General features: G+C 42.9%; 1 protein-coding gene and 1 pseudogene across 1 annotated transcript; both read left to right on the forward strand.

Annotated features, from left to right (window-relative positions):
- Positions 1 to 5,895: 5,895 nt before the first annotated feature.
- LOC115638134 (olfactory receptor 2AP1-like) lies at positions 5,896 to 6,858 on the forward strand. The gene has a single exon (XM_030539713.1). The coding sequence runs from the start codon at positions 5,896 to 5,898 to the stop codon at positions 6,856 to 6,858; it is 963 nt and encodes a 320-aa protein (XP_030395573.1).
- Positions 6,859 to 25,003: 18,145 nt separating this feature from the next.
- Positions 25,004 to 25,824, forward strand: LOC115638136 (annotated as a pseudogene).
- The last annotated feature ends 437 nt before the right edge of the window (positions 25,825 to 26,261 follow it).

A 26,261-nucleotide genomic window follows, 5' to 3' on the forward strand; every position in this document is an offset into this window, starting at 1 on the left:
CGGATTATACCCATCTGTAGCATGTTCTGGATCTCCCGTTCTATAGCAGCTTGGGCATGAGGAGACACCCGGTAGGGTGGGGTTCTGATTGGGTGAGCATTACCTGTATCAATGGAGTGGTATGCCCGTTCAGTCCGTCCTGGGGTGGCTGAGAACAATGGGGCGAAGCTAGTGCACAGCTCCTTGATTTGTTGCCGCTGCAGACGTTCCAGGGTGGTTGAGAGGTTCACCTCTTCCACGCCACCGTCTTTTTTTCCGTCGTAGTAGACACCGTCAGGCCACTCAGCATTATCTCCCTGGACTGTAAACTGACAAACCTGTAAGTCTCTGGAATAGAAAGGCTTGAGAGAATTAACATGGTACACTTTAGGCTTTAGTGAGGAATTGGGAAATGCTATGAGGTAGTTTACAGCTCCCAGGCGCTCTTGGACCGTGAATGGCCCTTCCCATGATGCTTCCATCTTATGGGCCTGTTGCGCCTTCAAGACCATAACCTGGTCTCCTACCTTGAAGGAACGTTCTCTGGCATGTCTGTTATACCAGGCCTTTTGCTCTTCTTGAGCATCCTTTAGGTTCTCTCTAGCAAGGGCTAAAGAGTGTCGGAGGGTGCTTTGTAGGTTGCTTACAAAGTCCAGAATGTTAGTTCCTGGAGAAGGCGTAAACCCCTCCCATTGCTGCTTCACCAACTGTAATGGCCCCTTAACCTCGTGACCATACACAAGTTCAAATGGTGAAAACCCTAAACTGGGATGTGGTACAGCCCTGTAGGCAAACAGCAACTGCTGCAACACTAGGTCCCAATTATTGGAGAATTCGTTGATGAATTTTCTTATCATGGCCCCCAAAGTTCCATTGAACCTTTCCACCAGGCCATTGGTTTGATGGTGGTACGGGGTGGCAACCAAGTGATTCACCCCATGAGTTTCCCACAGTTTTTCCATGGTCCCTGCCAGGAAATTAGACCCTGAATCTGTAAGGATGTCGGAGGGCCAACCTACCCTGGCAAAGATGTCTGTTAGGGCCAGGCATACAGTGTTAGCCCTGGTGTTGCCTAGAGCTACTGCTTCTGGCCATCGGGTAGCAAAGTCCACTAAAGTCAGTACATACTGCTTTCCTCTGGGCGTCTTTTTTGGGAAAGGGCCCAGAATATCCACAGCTACTTGCTGAAATGGGACCTCAATTATGGGGAGTGGCTGGAGAGGGGCCTTGACCTGGTCTTGAGGCTTACCTACTCTTTGGCATACCTCACAAGACCGGACATACTTGGCAACATCCTTGCCCATCCCCTCCCAGTGGAAGGACTTCCCCAACCGGTCCTTGGTTCTGTTCACCCCAGCATGGCCACTGGGATGATCATGGGCTAAGCTTAAGAGCTTCTCCCGGTACTTAGTTGGAACCACCAACTGTTTTTGCGGCTGCCATTCTTCCCGGTGTCCACCAGAAAGAATTTCCTTGTATAAAAGTCCTTGGTCTATAACAAACCGGGATCGATTTGAAGAGCTGAGAGGCGGTGGGGTGCTCCGTGCCGCCGCCCACGCTTTCTGAAGGCTGTCATCTGCTTCCTGCTCAGCCTGGAACTGTTCCCTTGAGGCTGGGGTCACCAGTTTTTCCTCAGACTGTGGACTTGGGCTTGGTCCCTCTGGAAGCGATGTAGGTGATGGGGTTGTTTCCGTTGCTGGTGAACCGCTCTCCGCTGGTGCACCTGAGGGTATTTCAGGCTCTGGCTGAGCCTTTTGGGTATGGCTGTCTTTTGCTTCTGCCAGTTCTGGCTTGCTGGCACCCTCTGGCGTTGAGTTTGAAGATGTGGTTGCACTTGCTGGTGCTGGTTGCTGTTCCAGTTCCGGGCCTGGGACTGGAGATGCTGTGGCTGTTTCAGTGGTAGGCATGGAATCCGGGTCCACTACCTCTGTCTGGGTCTCTGGTAACACAGACGGGGCCTCTGTGGACGGCTCAGGAACAGGAATGGGTCTGGAAGCTTGCCTGGTTTGGCTACGGGTAACCATTCCCACTCTCTTGGCCCGCCTCACCTGGTTGGCCAAGTCTTCCCCCAGTAGCATGGGGATAGGATAATTGTCATAGACTGCAAAAGTCCACATTCCTGACCAGCCTTTGTACTGGACAGGCAGTTCAGCTGTAGGCAAGTCTACAGCTTGTGACATGAAGGGGTAAATGGTAACTTTGGCCTTTGGGTTGATGAATTTGGGGTCAACGAAGGATTGGTGGATAGCTGACACTTGTGCCCCCGTGTCTCTCCACGCAGTAACCTTCTTTCCGCCCACTCTCAAATTTTCCCTTCGCTCCAAGGGTATTTGAGAGGCATCTGGGCCTGGGGATCTTTGGTGTGATGGTGGTGTAATGAATTGCACTCGCATGGTGTTCTTGGGACAGTTGGCCTTGATATGTCCCGGTTCATTACACTTAAAGCATCTTCCATCTGATGGGTCACTGGGCCGAGGTGAGTTACTGGAGACTGGTGAGGTTGAAGAGTAGGGTATCTGTGGCTTTACTTGGGTGGTATGGAGGGTCTTTGGCTGTCCTCGGTTGTAGGGTTTATGGTCTGTGTGCCCCCTGGGGTAATCGTTCCCCTTGACAGTAGCTTTTTTGCTTTCTGCCAGTTCCATCCATTTGGCTCCAATCTCCCCCGCCTCAGCGATAGTTTTGGGATTTCTATCTTGTATGTACCGTGTGATGTCTTCAGGAACACCATCCAAGAACTGCTCCATTTGTATGAGGAGGTTCACTTCTTCCAAGGTTTGAATGTTGTTTCCTGTTAACCAGGCCTCATAGTTTTTTGCAATGTAGTAGGCGTGTTTGGGAAATGACACCTCTGGTTTCCATTTTTGGGTTCTGAAGCGCCGACGGGCATGATCTGGGGTTATCCCCATCCTGTATCTGGCCTTGGTTTGAAAAAGTTTATAGTCATTCATTTGCGGCTTGGGCATTTCAGCTGCCACCTCTGCTAAAGGTCCACTGAGGTGTGGCCTTAATTCTACCATGTACTGGTCTTCGGGGATGCTGTACCCAAGACAGGCTCTTTCAAAATTTTCCAAGAAGGCCTCGGTGTCATCACCTGCCTTGTAGGTGGGAAATTTCCTGTGCTGTGGAGCAAGACTTGGCGCCGGTTGGTTAGGGTTGGCTGGCACATGCAGCCCAGCTTTTGCCATCTCCAGTTCATGTTTTCTCTGTTTTTCCTTCTCTTCATTCTCTTTTTGTTGTTTTTCCATTTCTCGGCGGTGGGCCACCTCTTCTTCTTCTAGTTTTCTTTTGTGTGCTGCCTCTTGGGCTGCCTGTTCTCTTTGGAAGGCTGCCAGTTTGAGGCTTTCTTCCTTTTCTTTCATCTCCATCTGTCGCCTGTGTTCAGCGTCTTTGATTTGTTCTTCGGCGTCAATCTTTGCCTTAGAAGTCATGGTTCCTGTTTTCTTGTGTTGGGGTGCCCTCCGGTGTTTATTTTCTGAACTGCAGGCTCTCTGTTGCCTCCTGAAGTCTGCCTAGCAACAGTGCTTTTTTCCTTTTCTCTCTCTAGCTAATGTTCAATGAAGGGAAACCAGAAAAACCACTTTATTTGCATGCATATAGAGTGCTGGTATGACTCTCAATGGGAGTGCTATTGTATGACAAAAGACCCTTAACAGTCTTCTCGCTTAATATGCAAACCACAACTGCTAGAGAGCAGAAAAAAAAAATTCTCTCTGGTTCCCTTTTAAAACCAAACTGTTTCTCTCTGCTAAAAAGCCCTTAGCAGAGAAAAGAAAAATATAATATTCCTACTGGCTTCTGGATTCTGTCTATATCCCGCCGCTGCTACACCATGTTATAACCTTATTCCCAGATTCTGGACCTTAGCGTCCAAAATTTGGGGGTTAGCATGAAAACCTCCAAGCTTAGTTACCAGCTTGGACCTGGTACTGCTGCCACCACCCAAAAAAATTAGAGTGTTTTGGGGCACTCTGGTCCCACTGAAAAACCTTCCCTGGGGACCCCAAGACTCAAATCCCTTGAGTCTCACAACAAAGGGAAATAATCCTTGTTCCCTTCCCCCCTCCAGATGCTCCTGGAGAGATACCCAGACACAAGCTCTGTGAAACTACGCAGAGTGATTCCCCCTCTCCGTTCCCAATCCTGGAACAAAAGCACTTTCCTCTTCACCCAGAGGAAATGCCAAATCAGGCTAGCAATCCAACCCACAGCTCTCCCCTTGATCTCTTCCTCCCACCAATTCCCTGGTGAGTACAGACTTAATTTCCCTGAAGTAAAGAAAAACTCCAACAGGTCTTAAAAGAAAGCTTTATATGAAAAGAAAGAAAAAATACAAATGTTCTCTCTGTATTCAGATGACACAACACAGGGCAATTGCTTAAAAGAATATTGAATAAACAGCCTTATTCAAAAAGAATACAAATCAAAGCACTCCAGCACTTACATTCATGCAAATACCAAAGAAAAGAAACCATAGAACTTACTATCTGATCTCTTTGTCCTTACACTTAGAAACAGAAGACTAGAAAATAAAAAGTACTTCTCCAAAGCTCAGAGAAGCAGGCAGACAAAAGACCTCTTACACAAACTTCCCTCCACCCAAAGTTGAAAAAATCCGGTTTCCTGATTGGTTCTCTGGTCAGGTGTTTCAGGTGAAAGAGACATTAACCCTTAGCTATCTGTTTATGACAGGTAGCCATTCTGGAGTATTTGCTCTCATGCTCCATGGGTATGGCTTTCCATTCTTGAACCTTTGTCCACTACCCTGAGCCCACCCCTTTCAAGTGACAAGCCTGTGCTTTGACTTTTCATGGGTGAGATCCTGAGGCCCAACCATTCTTCCGAACCCCAGTTTGCCACCTTTTTAATTCCAGTTGTGTTACCGCAGCAGGTCTAACTCTAGACTTGCCCTGCTATAGATTTTCCTCCCTGAGCATGTGACTGAATGAGTTTGGACAAACACAGGATCAGCGTCTTCAGAACAAAGCAGGATTTATTTGCTAAAGGGAACACAGCATTGAAGAAAATGAGTTCAAACAACAAAGACTCCTAGATGCCTCTTTTCCTACATAAACTAAATTCCTCTGTCCATAGTTCAGGCTATTCCAGATCCCATTTCTGAGTCTGAGGGATAGTTTTCATCCCTGCACACTCTCTCTGTGCTGTACACTGAATCCTTTGCTTAGCCAGTTTCTTTTGCTTTTCCTCTTCCCAGCCTTAGTAAAACAACTGTGCAACTTTGCTGGCAAATAACTCGATTATTGTATATAAATGTTTGCTCAGAAACTCCTTATCTTTTACCTTTCCATTCCGGTTCCCCCAAGAACCCATTTTAATCTTAACCACATAGCAAGCAGTCCATCCCTAAAATTAACACATAGAACTATGCAAAGCATTGATACAAAATAAAGCAGATATTTCAAGCTTGTTACATATACTTAACTCAGTGCCAAGGTAACTGGAGAAGTGCCATGGTTCATCATATAAAGAACCACAGCCTACATGATTACAGTATTCTCTTCTGGCTGCATTTCTAAATTATATGCTTTAGTTAAAAAAGGAATGAATTCAAGGAAATGTTAAGGCCTAAAATACACTCTCCCAGTGACCTTTCCATCTATGCACATATGAAAGAAAGAAGTTTGGGGTAGAAGAGTGATAAATAACCAATGTAGCTGGCAAGTGGGAAATCTCTATTCTAAAACCTTGTGCAAAGTCTGGGGGGGTGGGAAGCAGTGTCTGGATCTGTGAAATGTAATAAATCACACTCTTCTTATGTACGTTGAACTTTTCTAGAATCAAATGTATGGGAATTTACTGTGTTTGATTGCACAGTAAACTTTTTTAATGTTCATGACTTCTTATCTGTCACTAGATAATCTCACGGAAAACAGAGGAAGAGGCAATCTACATGATGTCATGGAGAAAGGAGAAGGGAAAAATGAAACATATATCACAGAATTCATCCGCCTGGGATTTGGGAATCATGCTGAACTACAGCACCTTCTCTTCCTGCTGTTCCTAGTGACCTACATTGTGACCATGGCTGGGAACATCCTCATCATCGCACTGGTTGTGACTGATCGTCACCTTCACACCCCCATGTACTTCTTTCTGGAGAACTTGTCCTGTTTGGAGACCAGCCTCAGTTCGACCATTCTGCCCAGGATGCTGGTTGGTTTCCTGACTGGGGACAAAAACATTTCTGTTACTTTCTGTATCACTCAGTTTTATTTCCTTAGTCTTTTTGTGAGAGTTGAATGTTATCTCTTAGCACTTATGTCCTACGATCGGTACTTAGCAAAATGCAAACCACTACATTACACAGGTCTTATGAAGGTCAGAATCTGCCTGCAGTTAGCAGTTGTGTGCCAGATGAATGGATTTATCATAGTTACCATAGTTATATGTTTAATGTCACAGTTACATTTCTGTGGCCCCAATAAAATTAACCATTTCCTTTGTGATTTTACCCCAATGATTAAACTCTCCTGCAGTGACACCAGCCTGATCACACTTGTGACATTTATATTATCCTTCTTAGGCACTCTGCCTCCATTTCTATTAACCCTGATGTCCTATATTTTTATCATCTCCACCATACTGAGAATCCCATCCACCATTGGGAGGAGAAAGGCATTTTACACTTGCTCTTCTCACCTCATTGTGGTGACAATCTACTATGCGACTCTAATTATTGTCTATATGTTACCAGACACTGACACACTTAGAGACCTCAACAAAGTGTTCTCTCTCTTCTACACAGTCCTGACTCCCCTGGCCAATCCCTTCATCTACAGCCTGAGAAACAGGGATGTTAAGGAGACTCTGAGCAAAGTAATCAGCAAATATATAAAACTTATAGAAATTGAGAAGCAGTGATTGATATGGCAATGAATGAATCAGGGAGAGCTAGAAAGGGATTTAGAATTTAGGCTGTCCCTAGCTTATGACAATGGGAGCTTTCTTGAGGTACATGAGGACATGCTAATTTGAGAGATGTCTGCATTCCCTTTTTGTAAGAATTGATGCTTGCCTTTCCCCTAGATAGAATCTTAACTCTCCTATTCTCTGCATTCAAGTGGAATTCCAGGTTTTACTTTCATGTTTTATTTACATCTTTGCTCTGAGTTTGAAAAAATCTAGATTTTACATTGCCATGTTTTTGAATACCTACGGGTGGATTTAGATAATAAAAATATTTAGTCTCTCACGTTGGTATCATGTGTCCTATACACTTTTAGATTTGGGTAGATTGATTTGGTCTTCATAATTTTTGTTTGTTATATATGTTGTCATGAAATGTTTAGTGGTGTGTAAGATCCTAAATGCATTCCTGGATATTGAAATAGAACAAATAATTGACATGAATAATTTCTGGTGAGACATCTCTTTACCCTAAAGAACACTTTAATGTCCAGTGAAAAAAATAATAAATATGTGTGGAAAAACTGCTAATTAATTCTGCATTTCAAAATTGAATTTGGAAAAAACACCTAAATGACTAAAGTTCCCAAGACCCAGTGATTTTCAAAATTATCTGAATTTGTAAGGGACAGATTTTGAATGGTTCTAAAGATGCAGATAGGTGCCTAGGTGTATATCTAAATGCCCAGGCCTTAGACTCCTTGCCCACATGCACACGGCATTACAAAAAAGGAGATTCCCTGGAGGTTTGAATGGGGATTGCAATGGCCTTGATGTTTATGTTGCTTCAATAAACAAAATAAGATTTAATACCCTCCCTGAGGTATCTTAACAAGAAACACCTGTGAAATTGGGAAGCAGAACAGGCTGAACTGCCTCTCCAGTACACAGTTTTCTTGTGCATTTACAGTGCTGAATCATTGTGGATTCTTCCCTTGCTATGGCTCATGACTGCTCCAAATATCATTGAACTGATACCCTCCACAGAGTGGCTGTGATTTCTCCAGCACAGAATCCTCCCACAGTTCCACACCAACAAATTCAAATACAAGATCTGGGTTATGTTATTGGTTGGGGATGGAAAGTGTCCCCGGGTATGTTAGATAGTCACTGACGTGAATAAGAGTGAGGGGGATCTGTGAGTTTGTTTGTGATATTCCCTTTGTGCATTCAGTAGAGTCATCTTCCTGCCAGTGCTGTTGGTCAGTGTCACAGCCTAGTCCCAGGCACTAACATGACGCCATCACATTTTTATCCCTTTCTGGCGAAACACGTTTGTGTGATCCTCACCACCATCACTGAAAGCTTGGGGGTCACAGTGGACAGGGAACACAACATAAGCTCCAAGTGTGATACTGTGGAGCAAAGGACTAATGCAATCCTACAGTGTATAAATAGAGGAGAGATGAATAGGAGTATGGAGGTGATCTGACCTCTATTAGGCATTGGTGAGACTGAATTGTATCCAGTTCTGGTCTATGTGTGCATTTAGAAAATGATGTTGAACAACTGGAAAGGGTGTAGAAAAGTGCCACAAAAATGTATGAGAGGGGCGGTGCAGGAAAGTGTTGGAGAAAATGTTTTCCAGTGAGGGTAAAGGAGCTCAAACTATTCAATTGAAAAGAAAGATTTTTGAGAGGTGACTTGACCACAGTGAATTCATAGCTTCCTGGGGAGAACATCGCAGATACTAAAAAGCCCTTGAATCCAGCAGAGAATGACAAAACAAGAAGGAGTGGCTGGAAGCTGAAGCCAGATGTATTCAATTTAGAAATAAGGCACAAAGTACATGACTATTCATGGGGGTGATTATCCACTAGAATAAAGAGCCAAAGGATGGGGTGGAGTCTCCACCCTTGATATCTTCAAAATCATGTCTGTCTGCATTTCTGCAGGATTTGCATTCACTTTCACTAGGCAGAATGCTCCTTTTTGGAACTTTCCCAGTTTCCCCAGCACACTACTTGGAAGTGAGAAGCCCATGCTTCCCCTTCTCTTGGGCGGGATCCTGAGATCCAACCATTCTCTGAGTGTCCAGATTACCACCCCTCTGGTGACAGTTGTGTTAACTCAGCACGTCTAGTTGGAGTTTGTCCTTGCTATAGATTTCCTTCCCTCATCTGGTGACAGAATGAGTCTGCAGGACAGAAGAACCATTTATTCAAAACAAAGTGGACATGCAGGTTGAGTCCTGCACAGATACAAAATTTGTATCTGCCTCTGTCATGGTATAATTCCCCAGTCTGAACCTTAGAGTCCAAAAATGGGGTAAAAGCATGAATTCCTCTAAGCTTAATTACTAGCTTAGATCTGATAAGCTGCCACCACCCAAAAATATAGTGTTTTGGGGCACTCTGGTGCCCCCAAAAACCTTCCCTGGGGACCCCAAGACCCAAATTCCTTGAGTCTTACAACAAAGGGGAATAAACCATTTCCCCTCCTTCTCCTTTCTTCCTACCAGATCTTTCCTGCCCTGGGTACACTAGGAGATCACAGTGATTCAAACTCCTTGAATCACAACACAGAGAAATCAGGTTTTTCCCCCCCTTCTCTCCCCCTCCCAGGTGTTCCCTCCCTGGGCTATCCTGGAGAGAGAGACAGATTCAAGCTCCGTGAATCTAAACAAAGGGATTCCACCCTTCCCCCCTCCCTTCTTTCTCCCTGTCCCTCACCAATTCCCTGGTAAGTACAGACTCAATTCCCTTGTGCCTCAACAAGGGGAAAAAATCAAACAGGTCTTAAAAAGCAAAACTTTTAATAAAAAGAAAGAAAAAAAGTAAAAGTTGTCTCTGTAATTTAGATGGTAAAAGTTACAGGGTCTTTCAGCTTATAGACACTAGAGAGAAGCCTCCCCCTAGCAAAATACAATGTAAAATACTCCCAGCAAACTACATATGTGCAAATACAGAAAACAATCAAAAGACTAAACTCACCTTTTCCTGGTACTTACTAAAATTAGAACAGAAGAGATTTTTTCAGAAAGATTGGAGGAATCTGCTTACATGTCTGGTCCCTCTCAGAATCCAGAGAGAACAAAGCAAAACCCAAAAAACACAAACAAAGGCTTCCCTCTACCGAGATTTTAAAGTATCTTGTTTCCTGATTGGTCCTCTGGTCAGGTGTTTTTGGTTTACTATTTGTTAACCCTTTACAGGTAAAAGAGACATTAACCCTTAACTATCTGTTTATGACAGCCTCTGATATGCAAAAACGAACCATGGTTACAAAGCGGATATCAGCAGATATGGATGGCTTTAGAGATAAAATTTGGATCTGCTTCCATCCGTGATCAACAAAAGTGGTCCTCGGATATCCACAGTCACATCTGGAGGTGCAGATATCTGTGTATACACAGCAGATATCCACAGATATGCAGTGCTGTCTTTGCAGGACATAGGAAGAGCTTCTTCAAAACAAAGTGGCATGTATTTGACCAAGGGAACACAACATTGAGGAAAATGGGTTAAAACAACAGAGTCCTAAATTTCTCTTGTCTTACCTGCACCTAACTCCTCTATCCATAGCTCAGGTTCTTCCAGATCCCACATCTGAGTCTGAGGGATAGTTGAAACCCTGCAGACCCTCTCTCTGTGTCTCATAGGGAATCCTTTACTTGAAAAGATTCTTTTAATCTCCCTTTTCTCAGCTTTGGCAAACAACTGTGTAACCCTGCTGGTTACTGACATGGTCACAGTGTGTGTGCTTTGCCTTTCCTGTCTGGTTCCTCTAACAAACCCTTTTGATCTCATCCACAATACATAGCTATGCACTTTACTGATACAAAATAATGCAAATATGTCCCAGTTTGTCACATATGGTTTACTTAACCAGAAGGTATCGGGAGTAAATTCAGGGTAAGTGGGGAAACATCAGTCATTTTTGTTTTCCTTTATTTCCTTGTGGGAGATTAATGTTATCTCCTAGCACTTATGTCCTCTGATTGTTATTTAACAATATGCAAACTACTGCACTACACAGGTCTCATGAATGGCAGAATTTGCCTCAAGTTAGCACCTGTGTCCTGGAGGAGTGGATTTCTAGCAACAACCATTATAAAATGTTTAATGTTACAATTACATGTTTATGGCCCCAATGAAATTGACCATTTCCTTTGTGACTTCACCGCAGTGATTAAAATGTCCTGCAGTGCCACCAGCCTGATAAAACTGGTGGCCTTTATACTCTTGTCCATGTATATCCTGCCCCCGTTTCTATTAACCTTGGCATTCTATGTTGCTATCATCTCCACTATCTGGACAACACCTTCCACCAGTGGCTGGAGAAAGGCATTTTCCACCTGCTTCTAGTACCTCATCATGGTTGCAGTCTACTATGGGACCCTAATCATTGTCTATGTATTACCAGACACTGACACACATAGAGACCTCAACAAAGTGTTTTCTGTCTTTTACACAGTAATGGCCCATGGCCAATCCTCATACATACAGCCTGAGAAACAAAGAGGTCAATGAGGCCCTGATAAACATCATCAGTAAATGTTTAGTGTTCACAGGAACTCTGAAAGAGTGACTGATATGGGAAGGAATCAAGCTGGAGAATTTTAAGGGAATTAGCATCTAGGTTGTCCCTAGTTCATGCCAATAAGAGTTTTCGTGGGGAATGTGAAGATATACTATGTTTTGGGAGGGCAGCATTTATAATTGATTACAGCTGATACTTTCTAATGACCCAACTGAAATAATAACTCTCATGTGCTCTGCATTCCACACAGTGGAATTAAAGATTTTCAGTTACATGTTTCATCTACTTTGTTACTCTGAGTGTATTTGGAAAAGACTATACTTTACATAGTTCTGTCCTGGAATCCTTGGGGGCGGGCTTTCAGATTGTGTAAATATTTCTTCTCTCATCGTTTTGTCAGGACTTCCAATATAATTTGATATTTGTGAAGATTGCACTGGACATCATATATTTTATTTGTTACACATGTAATATTGTAATGATCAGAAGGTTTGTAAGATCCTAAATGGATTCCTGGATGTTGAAATAAAATTATTAATTGAGATGAATGATTTCTGATGGAACATCTCTTCATCCTGAAGGTCATTTCAATGTTAGGTGAAAAGATAAATGTGTGTCAAGAAATCACTATTGATTTCTGCATTTGAAAAGGGCCAGGATCTTTAAAAAAACACCTGAGTGACTTAAGGTACATCTACATTGTGATAAAAGATTCATGGCTGGCGTAGGTCAGCTGACTCAGGATCATGAGGCTCAGGATACAAGGCTATAAAATTTCCCTTTAAAAGTTTCAGGCTCAAGCTGGAACCCTGTGTCTGAGGCCCTGGGAGGTTTAATGTTGCAGTGAAAATGTACCCTTAGGTTCCTAAGCCTAACTACTTTCAAACATAATTGGATTCATAAGGGCCAGAATATTAAAGTTCCTAAATATGCAGATAGGTGTCTAGCTGGAGTTTCAAATGTCCCTGACTCACATTAATTGCTATATGTTTTCATACTTTATTGAAGAGTGCTGGGATCTATCTGAAGCATATCCATGACATGACTTTCTTCAGCCCAATCATTTTGAAAGTGGTCAGATTTCTAAGGGCCAAACTATAAAATGTTCTAAAATGCAGATAAGTGTCTAGGTAGATTCTCAAACTTACCCAGGCATGTTTCAGAGTAGCAGACATGTTAGTCTGTATCCAGAAAGAAAACAGGAGTACTTGTGGCACATTAGAGATCACCTGGTGTCTGGACTTTGTGACTTTGTCCTCACCCACAACTATTTCACATTTGGGGACAATATATAGCTTCATGTCAGCAGCACTGCTATGGGTACCCTCCTGGCCTCACATTATGCCAACATTTTCATGACTGACTTAGAACAATGGTTCCTTAGCTCTCATCCCCTAATCCTCTTGCTCTACTTGTGCTACATTGATGACATTGTCATCATCTGGACCTATGGAAAAGAAGCCCTTGAGGAATTCCACCATGATTTCAACAATTTCCATCCACCTGAGCCTAGACCAATCCACACAAGTGGTCCATTTCCTTGACACTACTGTGCTCATAAGCGGTGGTCACCTATACTGGAAACCTACTGATCACTATATTTACCTACATGCTTCCAGCTTCCATCCAGGACACATCACACTATCCATTATTTACAGCCAAGCTCTAAGATTCAACCGCATTTGCTGCAATCCCTCAGACAGAGACAAACACCTACAAGAGCATTCTTAAAACTACAACACCCACTTGCTGAAGTGAAAAAAAAACCAGATTGACAGAGCCAGAAGAGTACCCAGAAGTCACCTACTATAGTACAGCCCCAACAAAGAAAATAACAGAAAGCCACTAGCTGTCACCTTCAGCCCCCAACTAAAAACCTCTCCAGGGCATCATCAAAGATCTACAACCTATCCTGAAAAATGATCCCTCAGTCTCACAGATCTTGGAAGACAGACCTGTCCTCACTTACAGACAGCCCCCCAACCTGAAGCAAATACTCACCAGCAAACAAGAACAAAAATACTAACCCAGGAACCTATCCTTGCAACAAAGCTCCATGGCAACTCTGTCCATTTATCTATTCAAGTGACACCATCATAGAACCTAATCACATCAGCCATGGCATCAGGGGCTCATTCACCTGCATATCTACCAGTGTGATATATGCCATCATGTGCCAGCAATGCACCTCTGCCATGTATATTGGCCAAAATGGAGAGTCTCTATACTAAAAAATAAACTGACACAAATCTGACATCAGGAATCATAACATTCAAAAATCAGTAGGAGAACACTTCAACATCTCTAACTACTCAGTGACAGACTTGAAGGTGGCAATTTTGCAACAGAAAAGCTTCAAAAACAGATACCAAAGAGAAACTGCTGAACTTGAATTAATAAGCAAACTTGATACCATCAATTTAGATTTAAATAGAGACTGGGAATAGTTGAGCCATTACACACACTGAATCTATTTCCCCATGTTAGGTATCCACACAAACAATTTTTTTTAATCCTGCTCATAATAGCTTGTCAAGGTTCCTTCTCCCACTCTGAACTTTAGGGTACAGATGTGAGGACCTGCATGGACACTTTTAAGCTTAATTACCAGCTTAGATCTGGGCTCGCTGCCATCACTCTCAAACTAACTCCCTTTTTTGGATAGCCTTGAGAGACTTCCTCACCAAGTGCCTGGTGAACACCGATCCAACCCCTTGGCTCTTATTACAAGGAGAATTTAACCATCCCCCCTCTTTTCCCCCACCAATTCCTGGTGAGTCCAGATCCAATCCCCTTGAATTTTAAAACAAGGAAAAATCAATCAGGTTCTTAAAAAGAAGGCTTTTAATTAAAGAAAAGAAAGGTAAAAGAAAAAAAACCCTGGGAGATAGCATACAAGCTGATCTCACAGGCAACAGATGTTCCCTTGGGCAAAAACCTTAGTACACACAAGAATTCCCAATTTGATTATTCCCCTAATGCCAAGACAAGTTACAAAGAGAAAATAAATATAAACGTATTTTTTCTTTTCTAAAACTTTACTACTCTGATAAGAGACTGGTTCCTTGATCTTTTTTACTTAGGCTGAAACTGAAACTGACCTAAACAAAAGAAACTTCCCTCCTTCCTTTTGAAACATCTTGTTCCCCCATTGGTTCCTTTGGTCAGGTATCAGCTAGGCTAGGTGTGGCACAAGGAGCTATTGTGATCCTATAATGTATAAAATAGGGGAGAGATGTGAACCGACCTCTATTAGGCAGTTGTAAGACTGAACTGCATCCAGTCTTGGGGTTATGTCCGCATTTTAAAAAGGATGTTGAACAATTGAAGAGGCTGTAGAAAAGAGCAACAAAAACATGGCGGGCGAAGGGGAGGAGCAATGAGGCGCTGGAGAAGATGTCTTCCAGTGAGAGTAAAGGAGCTCAGACTATTAAATTGATAAGAAAGAAGCTTCAGAGGTGACTTGATTACAGTGGATACATAGCTTCCTGGGGAGAACATAGCAGATACTAAAAGGCCCATGAATCCAGCAGAGAATGACAAAACAAGAATGAGTGGCTGGAAGCTGAAGCCAGACATATTCAGTTTAGAAATAAGTCACAAATTACATGATGATTCATGGGGGTGATTATCCACTAGAATAAAGCACCAAAGGAAGGGCTGGATTCTCCACCTTTCCTGTCTTCAAAATCACGACTGGCTGCATTTCTGCAGGATTTGCATTCACTTTCACTGAGCAGGCTGCTCCTTCTGGAACTTTCTCCAGTCTCCCCAGAATGAGCCTGCAGGACAGAAGAACCATTTCTTCAAAACAATGTGGTATTTATTTGTTTGAGGGAACAGAGCACTGAGGAAAATTTGTTAAAACAGCAAAGAGTCCTAACTCCTCTTGTCTTACCTAAGCTTAAATCTTCTATCCTTAGCTCAGGTTCTTCCAGATCCTACTTCTGAGCCTGAGTGATAGTTGAATCTCTGCAGACCCTTTCTCTGTGTCTCATAGTGAGTCCTTTACCTGGCCAGTTTCTTTTAATCTCTCTCTTTTCAGCCTTTGTAATCAACAATGTAACTCTTCTAGCTAATGACCTGGCTATTGTGTGTGTGTGTGTGTGTTTTCTGGCATGCTCCTTATCTAGGTCACTGCTTTGCCATTCCTGCCTGGTTCCTCTAACAAACCCCTTGGATCACACCGACGTAGCAAGCAACCCATCCAAAATTAAAACACAGAGGTAAACACATAACTGGTACAAGAGTATGCCGATATATCCTAGTTTATGACATATGATTTATTCAACCACAAGTTATTTGGATAAATTCAAGGGTAAGTACGGAAGTGTTATGGTTCCTGATTTACAGGAGGTCAGATTACATGGTCACAGTGGTCACTTCTGCTTATTTTTTCTAAAGTATATGTTTTAGTTCAACCAGGAATTAATTCAAGGAAGTCCTGTGGGATGCAATATACACTCCTGTTTGGCCCTTGAAGCTGGGGACAGAAAAGTAAAAATTAACAGTGTAGCTGATGTTGCCATTGGCAAGTGAGGTACATATAGTCCTAAACCTCATCTGAAGTCTGGGATAATAGCAGTGTCATAGCTCTGTGAAAGTTTATCAATTGTGCTTTTTTTTGTGAGGTTAGAACTCTTCTAGAACCAACTGTGTGACATTGCATGATTTTCTAAAAGTATGCTGATGAGTGTGAATATAATATAACTAAATTATGCTTCATACAAAAGATCTCTTGTAAGGTATCATTACAAAGCTTATTGGCTTATTGTCTACTGAGTGTGGTCAGTAGATAGATGTATAGATGTATCACTCTTGTATGTGAAACTAGAAATATGAAACATAATTCTGAGGGCCTATTGTAATTATGCAAAGTATGGACCGTTAATGGTGGTTTGAAATCTTGATGGCTCCCATCAACCAGGGCAATTGACTTTAGATGGCTTTGTTTGCAGGCAGGCCTTCCTGTGAGTCAGGCTGGGAGGAATGAAGGCTTGCTGTCTTACAGTGAAAAGTGATCAAGTCACCTGAACTGGAATCCATCATTAACCTGGTGCTTTTCTATTTAGAGGGCTGGGGGCGGGGAGGGGGAGCAGAGGGACAAAGGATTTCCATCTTGTTGAAAAGATATTTAAGTGGGTGGAACAGAACAAAGGGAGAGCCATCATGACAAATGCCCTAGCTACCACCTGAGCTGGAACAAAGGCTGTACCGGGGACAGGATTGTGCCCAGACTAGGAAGGTGTCAAGTCTGTGAAAGAAACTTACTGAAACATCTCTAAGGGTGAGATATCATCTGTATTCAGTTTTCTTAGATATAGACTTGCGTGTTCTATTTTATTTTGCTTGGTAATTCAATTTGTTCTGTCTGTTACTACTTGAAACCACTTAAATCCTACTTTCTGTATCTAATAAAATCACTGTTACTTATTAATGAGTAGGTATTAATACGGGAGGGAAGGGCAGGGGCGGCTCCTGGCCCCAGCACGCCGAGCGCGTGATTGGGGTGGCAAGCTGTGGGGGGCGCTCTGCCAGTTCCACGGGGGTGGCAGGCAGGGTGCCTTCAGCAGCTTGCCTGCGGGAGGCCCGCTGGTCCCGCGGCTTCGGTGAACCTCCTGCAGGCATGCCTGCGGAGAGTCCACTGGTCCCGCGGCTTCTGGACCTCCCACAGGCACGGATGCAGCAGGTCTGTTGAAGCCGAGGGGCCAGCGGACCTCCCGCAGGCAAGCCGCCAGACGCAGCCTGCATGCCGTGCTTGGGGCGGCGAAATGCCTAGAGCCACCCCGGGGGAGGAGGGAAGCAAACAGCGAACAATTTATGTGTTTACACATATTTATTTGGGGTTTAAGCTTTTAAGCTTTATATTGGGTAGAACAGATTTATTTGGGATTTGGACCCCCATTGGGAGTTGGGCATCTGAGTGTTAAAGACAGGAACACTTCTGTAAGTTGCTTTCAGTTAACTCTGCAGCTTTGCGACACATGGTTCAGACCCTGGGTCTGTGTTGGAGCAGACGGGCATGTCTGGCTCAGCAAGACAGGGTGCTGGAGTCCCAAGCTGGCAGGAAAAGCAGGGGCAGAAGTAGACTTGGCACTTCAGTTGTTGCTCCCAAGGGGGTTACTGTGATCCAACCCACCACAAACTGGATGCAAATATAATGAGTTCATCTTTACAGCTAATGCTTCCAATGCTCCTTTTTCATGTATCACTAAACATACCTCATAAAAAATGCATGAAGGAGGAACCCATATACACTTCTTGGCGAAAGAAGAAGGGGAAAATAAAGCCTATATCACAGAATTCGTCCTTCTGGGATTTGGGAATCTCCTTGAACTGCAGACCCCCTTCTTCGTGCTGTTTCTAGTGATCTACCTTCTGACCATGGCCGGGAAAATCCTTATCCTTGCGCTAATTGTGGCTGATCAGCACCTGGGGAACTTGTCCTGCTTTGATACCTTCTACACCTCCACCATCCTGCCCAGGATGCTGGCCAGTCTCCTGACTGGGGACAGAACCATATCTGTGGGGGTATGCATCACTCAATTGTATTTCTTTAGTTTTCTTGTGGCCTTTGAATGTTTTCTTTATCCATTATGTCCTATGATCGGTATTTCCAATTTGCAAACCACTGCACTACACAGGCCTTATGAATGCAGAATCTGCCCCCAGTTAGCAGCTGTAGCCTGGATGAGTTCATTTATTTCAGCTACCATAGTACTATATTTAATGTCACAATTACATTTCTGTGGCCCCAATGAAATTGACCATTTCCTTTGTGATTTCACCCCAGTGATTAAACTCTTCTGCAGTGACACCAGCCTGATCATACTAGTGACCTTCATAATTACTGCCATATTCACCCTGCCCCTATTTCTATTAACCTTGGCATCCTATGTTTCCATCATCTCCACCATCCGGAGTATCCCTTCCACCAATGGGTGGAGGAAAGCATTTTCCACCTGCTCCTCTCACCTCACTGTGGTTACAATCTATTATGGGACCTTAATCATTGTCTACATGTCACCGGATACTAACTCACTGCGAGACCTCAACAAAGTCTTCTCCCTCTGCTACACAGTCCTGACTCCCATGGCCAATCCCCTTATATATAGCCTGAGAAACAAAGAGGTCAAGAAGGCCTTGAAAAAAGTCACCAGTAAATGTCTAGTGCTCACAGGAACTCAGAAGGAGTGACTGATATGGGAATGAATCAATTTGGCAGACCCTGCTATGGAGTTAACATCTAGGTTGTCCCTAGTTCATGCCTATGGGAGTTTCCTTGGGGAAAGTGAGGATATGCTATATTTTGGGAGGACAGTGTTTAGAGTCGATGACACTGATATTTGCTAATGACCCCATGATCGGATCCCTCGGGTGCAGCCTGGGACTGTGGATCCACTGTGCCCCTTTATCTCTCCAGCCTCCACTGTCTCTCACAATGCTTTGCTAATGACAAGCAGCAAGCCCCTCCAGGTACTATTATCACTCAGGACAACTGCATGTGAATCCCCACACCCACCTTGATTGCATGAATGTTCCCAGAGCCTCTCATGAATCACATAGAGAAAGGCACCAGCCAAATCCCCCCAGCTCTCAGCCTTGTGCTAAAGGAATATACCATCTTGCACGGCTCAAGATGAGCATTGCAAATTTATTCATTGGTTCACCACTTCATCAATGGAAAGTGAATGTACCCCAGCCTTTGCAAACCTGAGCAAACATCCATGCCAAACACTTCAGGCAAACTCACTGGTAATGATAAACAGTGAAACAAGTTGATTGACTACAAAGGTAGATTTTAAATGATTATAAGTGATAGGATAAAAGTCAGAGTTAGGCACGAAAAGGAAATAAAATATATTCATGCAGTCTAATCTCTCAGTACTATTAGATTGGGTAACATCTAAGTTAAGCAGTTTTTGCTCATCCCACTAGCTATTACAGTTCATAGTACACAAGTTTCACCCTTGAAAGCTGGGCCAGTCCCCTCTGTTGGAGTCTGCAGTCTTCTGAGTGTCCTTTTTTTTTGGAGCATAGTTGTGGGAAGGAAAAAGGCTAAGCATGGGGCCCCTGTGTTCTGTTTTATACCCTCAGTCCCACGTGCTTGGAGAACACCAGTGCAGGAATGTCTGGTGGGCACTGCTGAGTTGCCAGGCAAGGTTGAGCCATTCCCCTGCTGTGGCTTTGTGCAAGTGAGTCATTTAATTGTATCTCCCTTGTTGGACAATGGCTGGTTGTTTGACACACACTCAGGCATTGTCTCTGGAGAGCTAGTATCTGAGCACTTCCCAAACCTACCGCATATTTTAGTGAAAGCCATATAACACAATTTTCATAATTTCATATGCATTTCATAATTTCATATACATATGGAACAGTGGGTTTCAGCAGATTAGACCCTTCCCCATGATACCTTACATGGCCTGCTTTATATGCAAGATCACAATTATATAATAATGGGGAATATGGAGGTTACAGGTCACTCCCCCAAAGTATAGAACAGGGGTAGGCAACCTTTCAGAAGTGGTGAGCCGAGTCTTCATTTGTCCACTTTAATTTAATTTTATAGGTGAATTGGAAAGGACTCTTCAAAATAGTTCAAGTGAATTAGCTCCAAGTATTTCAATGTGCTCTTGAAAATCCCAGCCTGGTGCTCTGTTAGTTTGCAGCAGCTCAAGTTCTTGACCAGGATAGCTGAGCACTAATAGCCATTGAAAATAGTTAATAAAAATTTAAAAAAAACCTGAAAAAGAGCTCTGTTTCAGAGGAGGAGTGTGGTACAGTGGAAAGGGTACAAGACTGGACTCGGAACATGTAGGCTCTAATCCTGCTGCTGGGTGAGCCTGGGCAAATCACTTTTCTTCTCTCAAGAAGGTGAGCTCATCAGCTGTGTCAGCCAGTGGACATAGAAGAAGGAAAACTCACATTTCCAACTATGATCATCAGCTAGTTTTAAGTGTTATAAACATTGCTCACCCTCTATGGGTCTGCACCACTGTCCCTGGCTAATAGGATGAAGCAAATCCATTTCAGTGGTTTGATCTTTCTTATCAAGCTCTAGCTAGACACTGAATTCCTAAAGTTGTTCATTGGGTTTTAGACTCCAGAATGGAATAGATGCCTGCTAGATTGCCATGGTAATCTATTCTACTAATCAGATCAGAAGCTTCTGTTATTTATGCCAGGATGAGTAGGGAGACATGACATCAGCTGCAATCAAATTGCTCCATACTCACATCAAAGTAACTGGGTTTGTGTTTTGCAAAGGCGATTAAGGGAGTAACGTGCCCAAGACTCACTGACATTTAACAGGGTGCCTAACTCCTTGGGGTTTGTTAAAAAATCTCAGCTGAAGGCTAGAACCAGTTCCAGAGATATGGGCTACATCAAATTTCCCAGTTTCAGTTTTAACATATTATCTAGACCTGGAACAAAAATGTATGTTTTCAAAAACTTTAAATCTGGACATTAAAATGATTTAGTTTCCAGCAACTGAACGACTATGCTCGTTTTTCAGTTTTCCAATAAAAAACCAGAGCTCCATAGGAACATGGAGAAATTTCCCCTAAAAAATTGCATTTAGTCAAATACCCAATATTCTGTTGGGGAAAAGAGAACTGTTTCAATGGATTTTTTTTCCTTCAACTCTATTTTTATTAGATCCTGGCCTGTCTTCACACAGTGTGGAAACTGGCTAAGGCTGAAGAAATCTTTCCCTAAACTTGGGCCTGATCTAAATCCAAAGTGGGTGAAGTCAAAGGTTTAGGATCACCCTGTGCATGGGGTTATATCTCTGACCATCTTGTACAACACCCATTTCTAGACCTGTTCTCCATTAACCTATCAGTTTTTTAACCCAACTTCAATTCCGCACATCATAATATCCCATGACAATGAGTTCCATAGGCATATTGTGTGAAAAAGCTACATACCTATTAATTTCTTCAGGAGACTCCTGGCCTTTGTATTGTGTGAAAGGGTAAATTACACTTCTTTCTTCACTTTTTCCACTCCATTCATGAAGGTATAGACCTCTATCCTATCCTGTCATTTTTCTAAAATGAACAGTCCTAATCTTTATTCTTTCCTTGGATGGAAGCCATTCCATACTATGGATCAACTTTGTTGCCCTTTTCCAAACCTTTTCCAGTTTCACTTTGTCCTTTTGGATATGGACTAGCCAGAAATGGACTCCGTATTCAAGGTGTCCACTATTGCACACATACACACACCACGCAAGCCATGGCAAAAAGGGACATTCCCTGGAGGTTTCAATGGGGATTGCAGTGACCTTGATGTTTACTCTGTTTTAACAAGCAACACAGGATTTATTTCTGCATGAGGACAATTTTAAAACTCTCATTAGCAGCAGCCTCTAGGGAGATCTCAACAGCAGCCAGAGCCAGGATGAGGCTGCTGTCCCATATAACCTCAGGAAGAATCCAGAACAGCTGGCAGTAAGGTGCCGTGTAACACACACAAGAGTGTGCATCGAGTGAGAAAGCAAGAGCAGCTTCAGAAAAATGTAAGTGTCTTTTCAGAGAGAGTGAGCATGTATGAGACACTGAGGAGAGCAGAGCGATGGAGGAAACCAGATCCTGATCACACACCCAGTCACAATCAAGGAAAAGGTTGTCCCTTTATGCTGATGATTACAGGTAAATCTAATCATTGCTGGGTGAAACTGTGAGGGTCTTAGGGAGAAAAACACTGTGATATTGGGATAACGAGTACCCTGAAATCTCTCAGGCAAACTGTTTGCTTGTTCATTTCCTTCTGTCCATCATTCCCCATTCTCTCCATGATATGTCCCATTACTGCTCCTTATACTGCTGAACAGAGACCCTACAGACAGTGACTGATAGTATTGCAATACAGAATCTGCTTGTGAGCAACAAACATAATTGAAGGGATGGAATGCAAGGCGGAGGAAACTGGGTATGTTTAGTCTGGAAAAGAGGAGATTAAGTGGGTACATGATAGAAGTCTTCAAAGACTTGATAGGCTACCAGAAAAAAGATGGAGAACGTTGTTATCTGTCACTGCAAAGGGCAGGACAGGAGGCATTGGGTTCAAACTATAGCATAGCAGATTTATATCAGCGGTTTTCAACTTGTGGGCTGCAGACTTCTCCGTGTCCACAGACTATGCCTAAGATTTCCAAACAGCTCCATACCTCTATATGAGATATCTATCTATCTATCTATCTATCTATATGTATATATATTTTGGGATCCACAAACAAAACATGTTTGAAAACCATTGATTTAGATTAAATCTCGGGGAAAAAAATTCCTAACTGTATGACTAGTAGGACAATGGAATAAAATGCCTGTGGAGAGCTTGGAGTCTCTTTCCCTGGAGGTTTTCAAAACAGAGACTGGGTAGTCACTGATGGGATAAGAGTGAGAAGGACCTGTGGAGTCTGGTCGGGGTGTTCCCTTTGTGCATGGGGCAGAGTCATTTTCCCATCTGTGCTGTTTGTCAGTGTCACTGCCTAGTCTCAAGCATTAGAGTGATGCCATCACATTCACATCCCTTTCTCAGGAAACTCATATATGTGAACCTCACCACCATCACAGCAAATTTAAGGGGCATATTAGAAAGGCAACTCAACATGTGATGCTATGGCACAAAAGGCTAATGCAATCTTATGATGTATAAATGGAGGAGTGTTGAGAAGGATGCGATTTTGTCTCTCTGCCAAGCATTGGTGAGACTGAAAGGCATCCATTTCTGGTCTATGTGCACACTAAAAAAAGAATGTTGAAAAAATTGGAGAGGGTGTAGAAAAGACCCACAATAATATGGCAGAACTGGAGAAAATGCCTTACAATGAGTGAAGGAGCTCAAACTGCTTAATTTATCAGAACAAAGATTGAGAGGCAAGTTGAATATAGTCAGTGAGTACCTTCTTGGGAATAAAATGCATGGTATTAAGGGGCTATTTATTCCAGCAGATAAAGGCAAAACAAGAACCCATGGCTGGAAGATGAAGCCAAAGCAATTCAGTTTAGAAATAAGGTGCATGTTATGAAAAGTAGGGATGGCTAACCATTGGAAGAAAGTGTCACAGGATGGCATGGATTATCTCCCTCGATGTCTTCAAAATCAAGAACAGCTGCTGTCCTAAGTAGACTGTCCATTCTTGAATCTTTCTCCAGTTCCCCAGGAGCACCCTTTTCAAGTGAGAAGCCCATGCTTTCACTTCTCTTTGGTTGGATCTCAGGATCTCACCCTTCTCCTAATCCCCAGGTTAACACCTCTTTGGTACCAGCTGTGTTACCCCAGCTGGTATATCTGGAGTTTGGCTCTACTATAGTTTTACCTCCATGGGTCTGCTACAGAAAGAGTTTGCAGTGACACAGAATTAACTCCTTCAGTACCAAATATTATTTTTATGCCCAAGGTAACACAGCATTCAGGAAAATGGGATAAAACAACCAAGTGTCCTAGACAGCTCTTGTTTTACCTACACTTAACTTCTCTCTCCTTAGCTCAGGTTCTTCCAGATCTGACCTCTGAGTCTGAGGGACAGTTTGCCTCCCTGCAGAACCTCTGTCTTTGGGCAGGTCTACACTACCACTTAAGTGGATGTAATGTATATCACTCAGGGGTGTGAAAAAGATACCCCCTGTGCAAAGCAAATTATAGCGATTGAAGCACTGTCCCTCCCAGCCCTATGTCAGCAGGAGACACTTTCCCATGAACATAGCTTCTGCCTCTGGTGGAGGTAGCATAATTATGTTGATGGGAGAGTGTTCTCCTGTCAGAGCAGCTTCACCAGATGCACTGCAGCAATGAGCTGCATCAGTGCAGCTGCACTGCTGTAGTGCTTCTAGTGTAGACCGGCCCTGTGCCTCACAGTGAATCTTTTACTTGGCCAGTGTCTTTTGATCTGTCTCTTCCCCTCTTTAGTGAAAAAAACCCTGGCAACTTTGGTATCTAATGACCTGGTTAATTATGAATGAGAGTTTGCTGCAATGCTCCTTATCTTTGTCATTTTTTTTTGCCTGTATTGTCTGGTTCCTCTAACAACCCCTTTTAATCTTACCGCATAGCAAGCAATCCATCATAAATTAGTAGATTGAGATATGCACAAAATTGTTAAAAAGTAATGCCAGTATTTCCAGGTTTGTTACATATGCTTAATTCAACCACATGCTTAACTGAATGCAGGGGTTATTGGAGAATAGCTATGGCTCATGATATCCAGAGGCTCAGAATAGGTGATTATAGGATTCCCTTCTAAATGTACTTCAGACATATATGATCTAGGTTAAAGAGGAATGAATAGAAGGAAATGCTATGGCTTACAATATACTGTCTTGTCTGACTTTCACATCTATGCATCTATGAAAAAGAGCTAGGTCAGAAGAAGGATAAATTAACAGTGTAGCTGCATTTTGGAGCTTGCAAGTGGGGAATCTCCATTCCAAAACACTGTGTACAGTATGTGATTAAACCATTGTCTTGGCTTTTGAACATTTATAAATCATCCTCTCTTTATGCAGTTTGAACTTTTTCTACAATCAATTAAATAGAAATCTGATTTCAATTATACTTCAATCTCTTTCAACACTCACTACTTGTTATCTATGAATAGATAAATTTCATGGAAAATTGGGGAAGACAGAATCTATATTCAGCTCATGAAGAACGGAATAATCAAACATATGTTACAGAATTCAACCTCCTAGGATTTGGGAATCTCTCTGAACTGCAAATTCTTCTTTTCCTTCTGTTTCTAATGATCTACTTTGTGAGTGTAGTTGGGAACATTTTTATCGTGGTTCTAGTTGTGGTTGATCATTACCTTCATACCCCCATGTACATCTACCTGGGGAACTTGTCCTGCTTGGAAACCTGCTATAGCTCCACCATCCTGCTCAGGATGCTGGCCAGTCTACTGACTGGGGACACAACCATTTCTGTTAGTGGCTGCATCACTCAATTTTATTTCTTTGGTGTGCTTGCGACAAGTGAATGCTATCTCTTATCCATGATGTCCTATGACCTGTATTTAGCAATATGCAAACCACTACACTATATGGTTCTTATGAATGGCAGAATCTGCCTGCAGTTAGCAGCTGTGTCCTGGATGGGTGGATTATGGCAACGATCATAGTAACATGTTTAATGTCACAGTTACATTTCTGTGGCCCTAATGAAATTGACCATTTCCTTTGTGATTTCACCCCAGTGATTAAACCCTTCTGCAGTGACACCAGCCTGATCAGACTGGTGTCATTTATGTTATCCTTCATAGGCAACCTGCCCCCATTTCTATTAACCCTGACATCCTATGTTTTTATCATCTCCACCATCCTGACAATCCTGTCCACCACCAGGAAGAGAGAGGCATTTTCCACTTGCTCCTCTCAACTCATTGTGGTTACAATTTTCTATGGGACCCTGATGATTGTGTATGTGTAACCAGACACTGACACACTGAGAGAACTCAACGAAGTGTTCTCTCTCTTCTACACAGTCTTGACTCCCATGGTCAATCCTCTCGTCTACAGCCTGAGAAACAAAGAGGTCCAATGTGCCCTAAGAAAATTAATTGCGCACAGAAATTGAGAAAACTAGTCACTCCTTTACCTTAAAGGTAGAGCTCTGTTGTGCAGATCTGAAGATCTCACTTGGGAAGCTGGAAGTTGACCTCAGTGGGCGTTAGGCACATATCCTACTTGGGGGCTTTTGAAAGTCTCATTTGTGCCTTTATGCATCTTCAGGTCTCTATGTCCCACATCCACAAAGGAATTTAGGTGTCTAACGCTCAAGTACAGGATGCTACTGTGACTCAGATGGTGCCTATCTTTATAGGTGAGCTATCACTAGGCACCTCAATTTATGCTGTAAAAGTCCTC

The sequence above is a fragment of the Gopherus evgoodei genome, chromosome 21 (assembly GCF_007399415.2).
Source record: "Gopherus evgoodei ecotype Sinaloan lineage chromosome 21, rGopEvg1_v1.p, whole genome shotgun sequence".
Taxonomy (NCBI): Eukaryota; Metazoa; Chordata; order Testudines; family Testudinidae; genus Gopherus; species Gopherus evgoodei.

Coding starts and splice junctions, on each gene's coding strand:
- LOC115638134 (XM_030539713.1), top strand. CDS start 5,896: ATGGAGAAAGGAGAAGGGAAAAATGAAACATATATCACAGAATTCATC.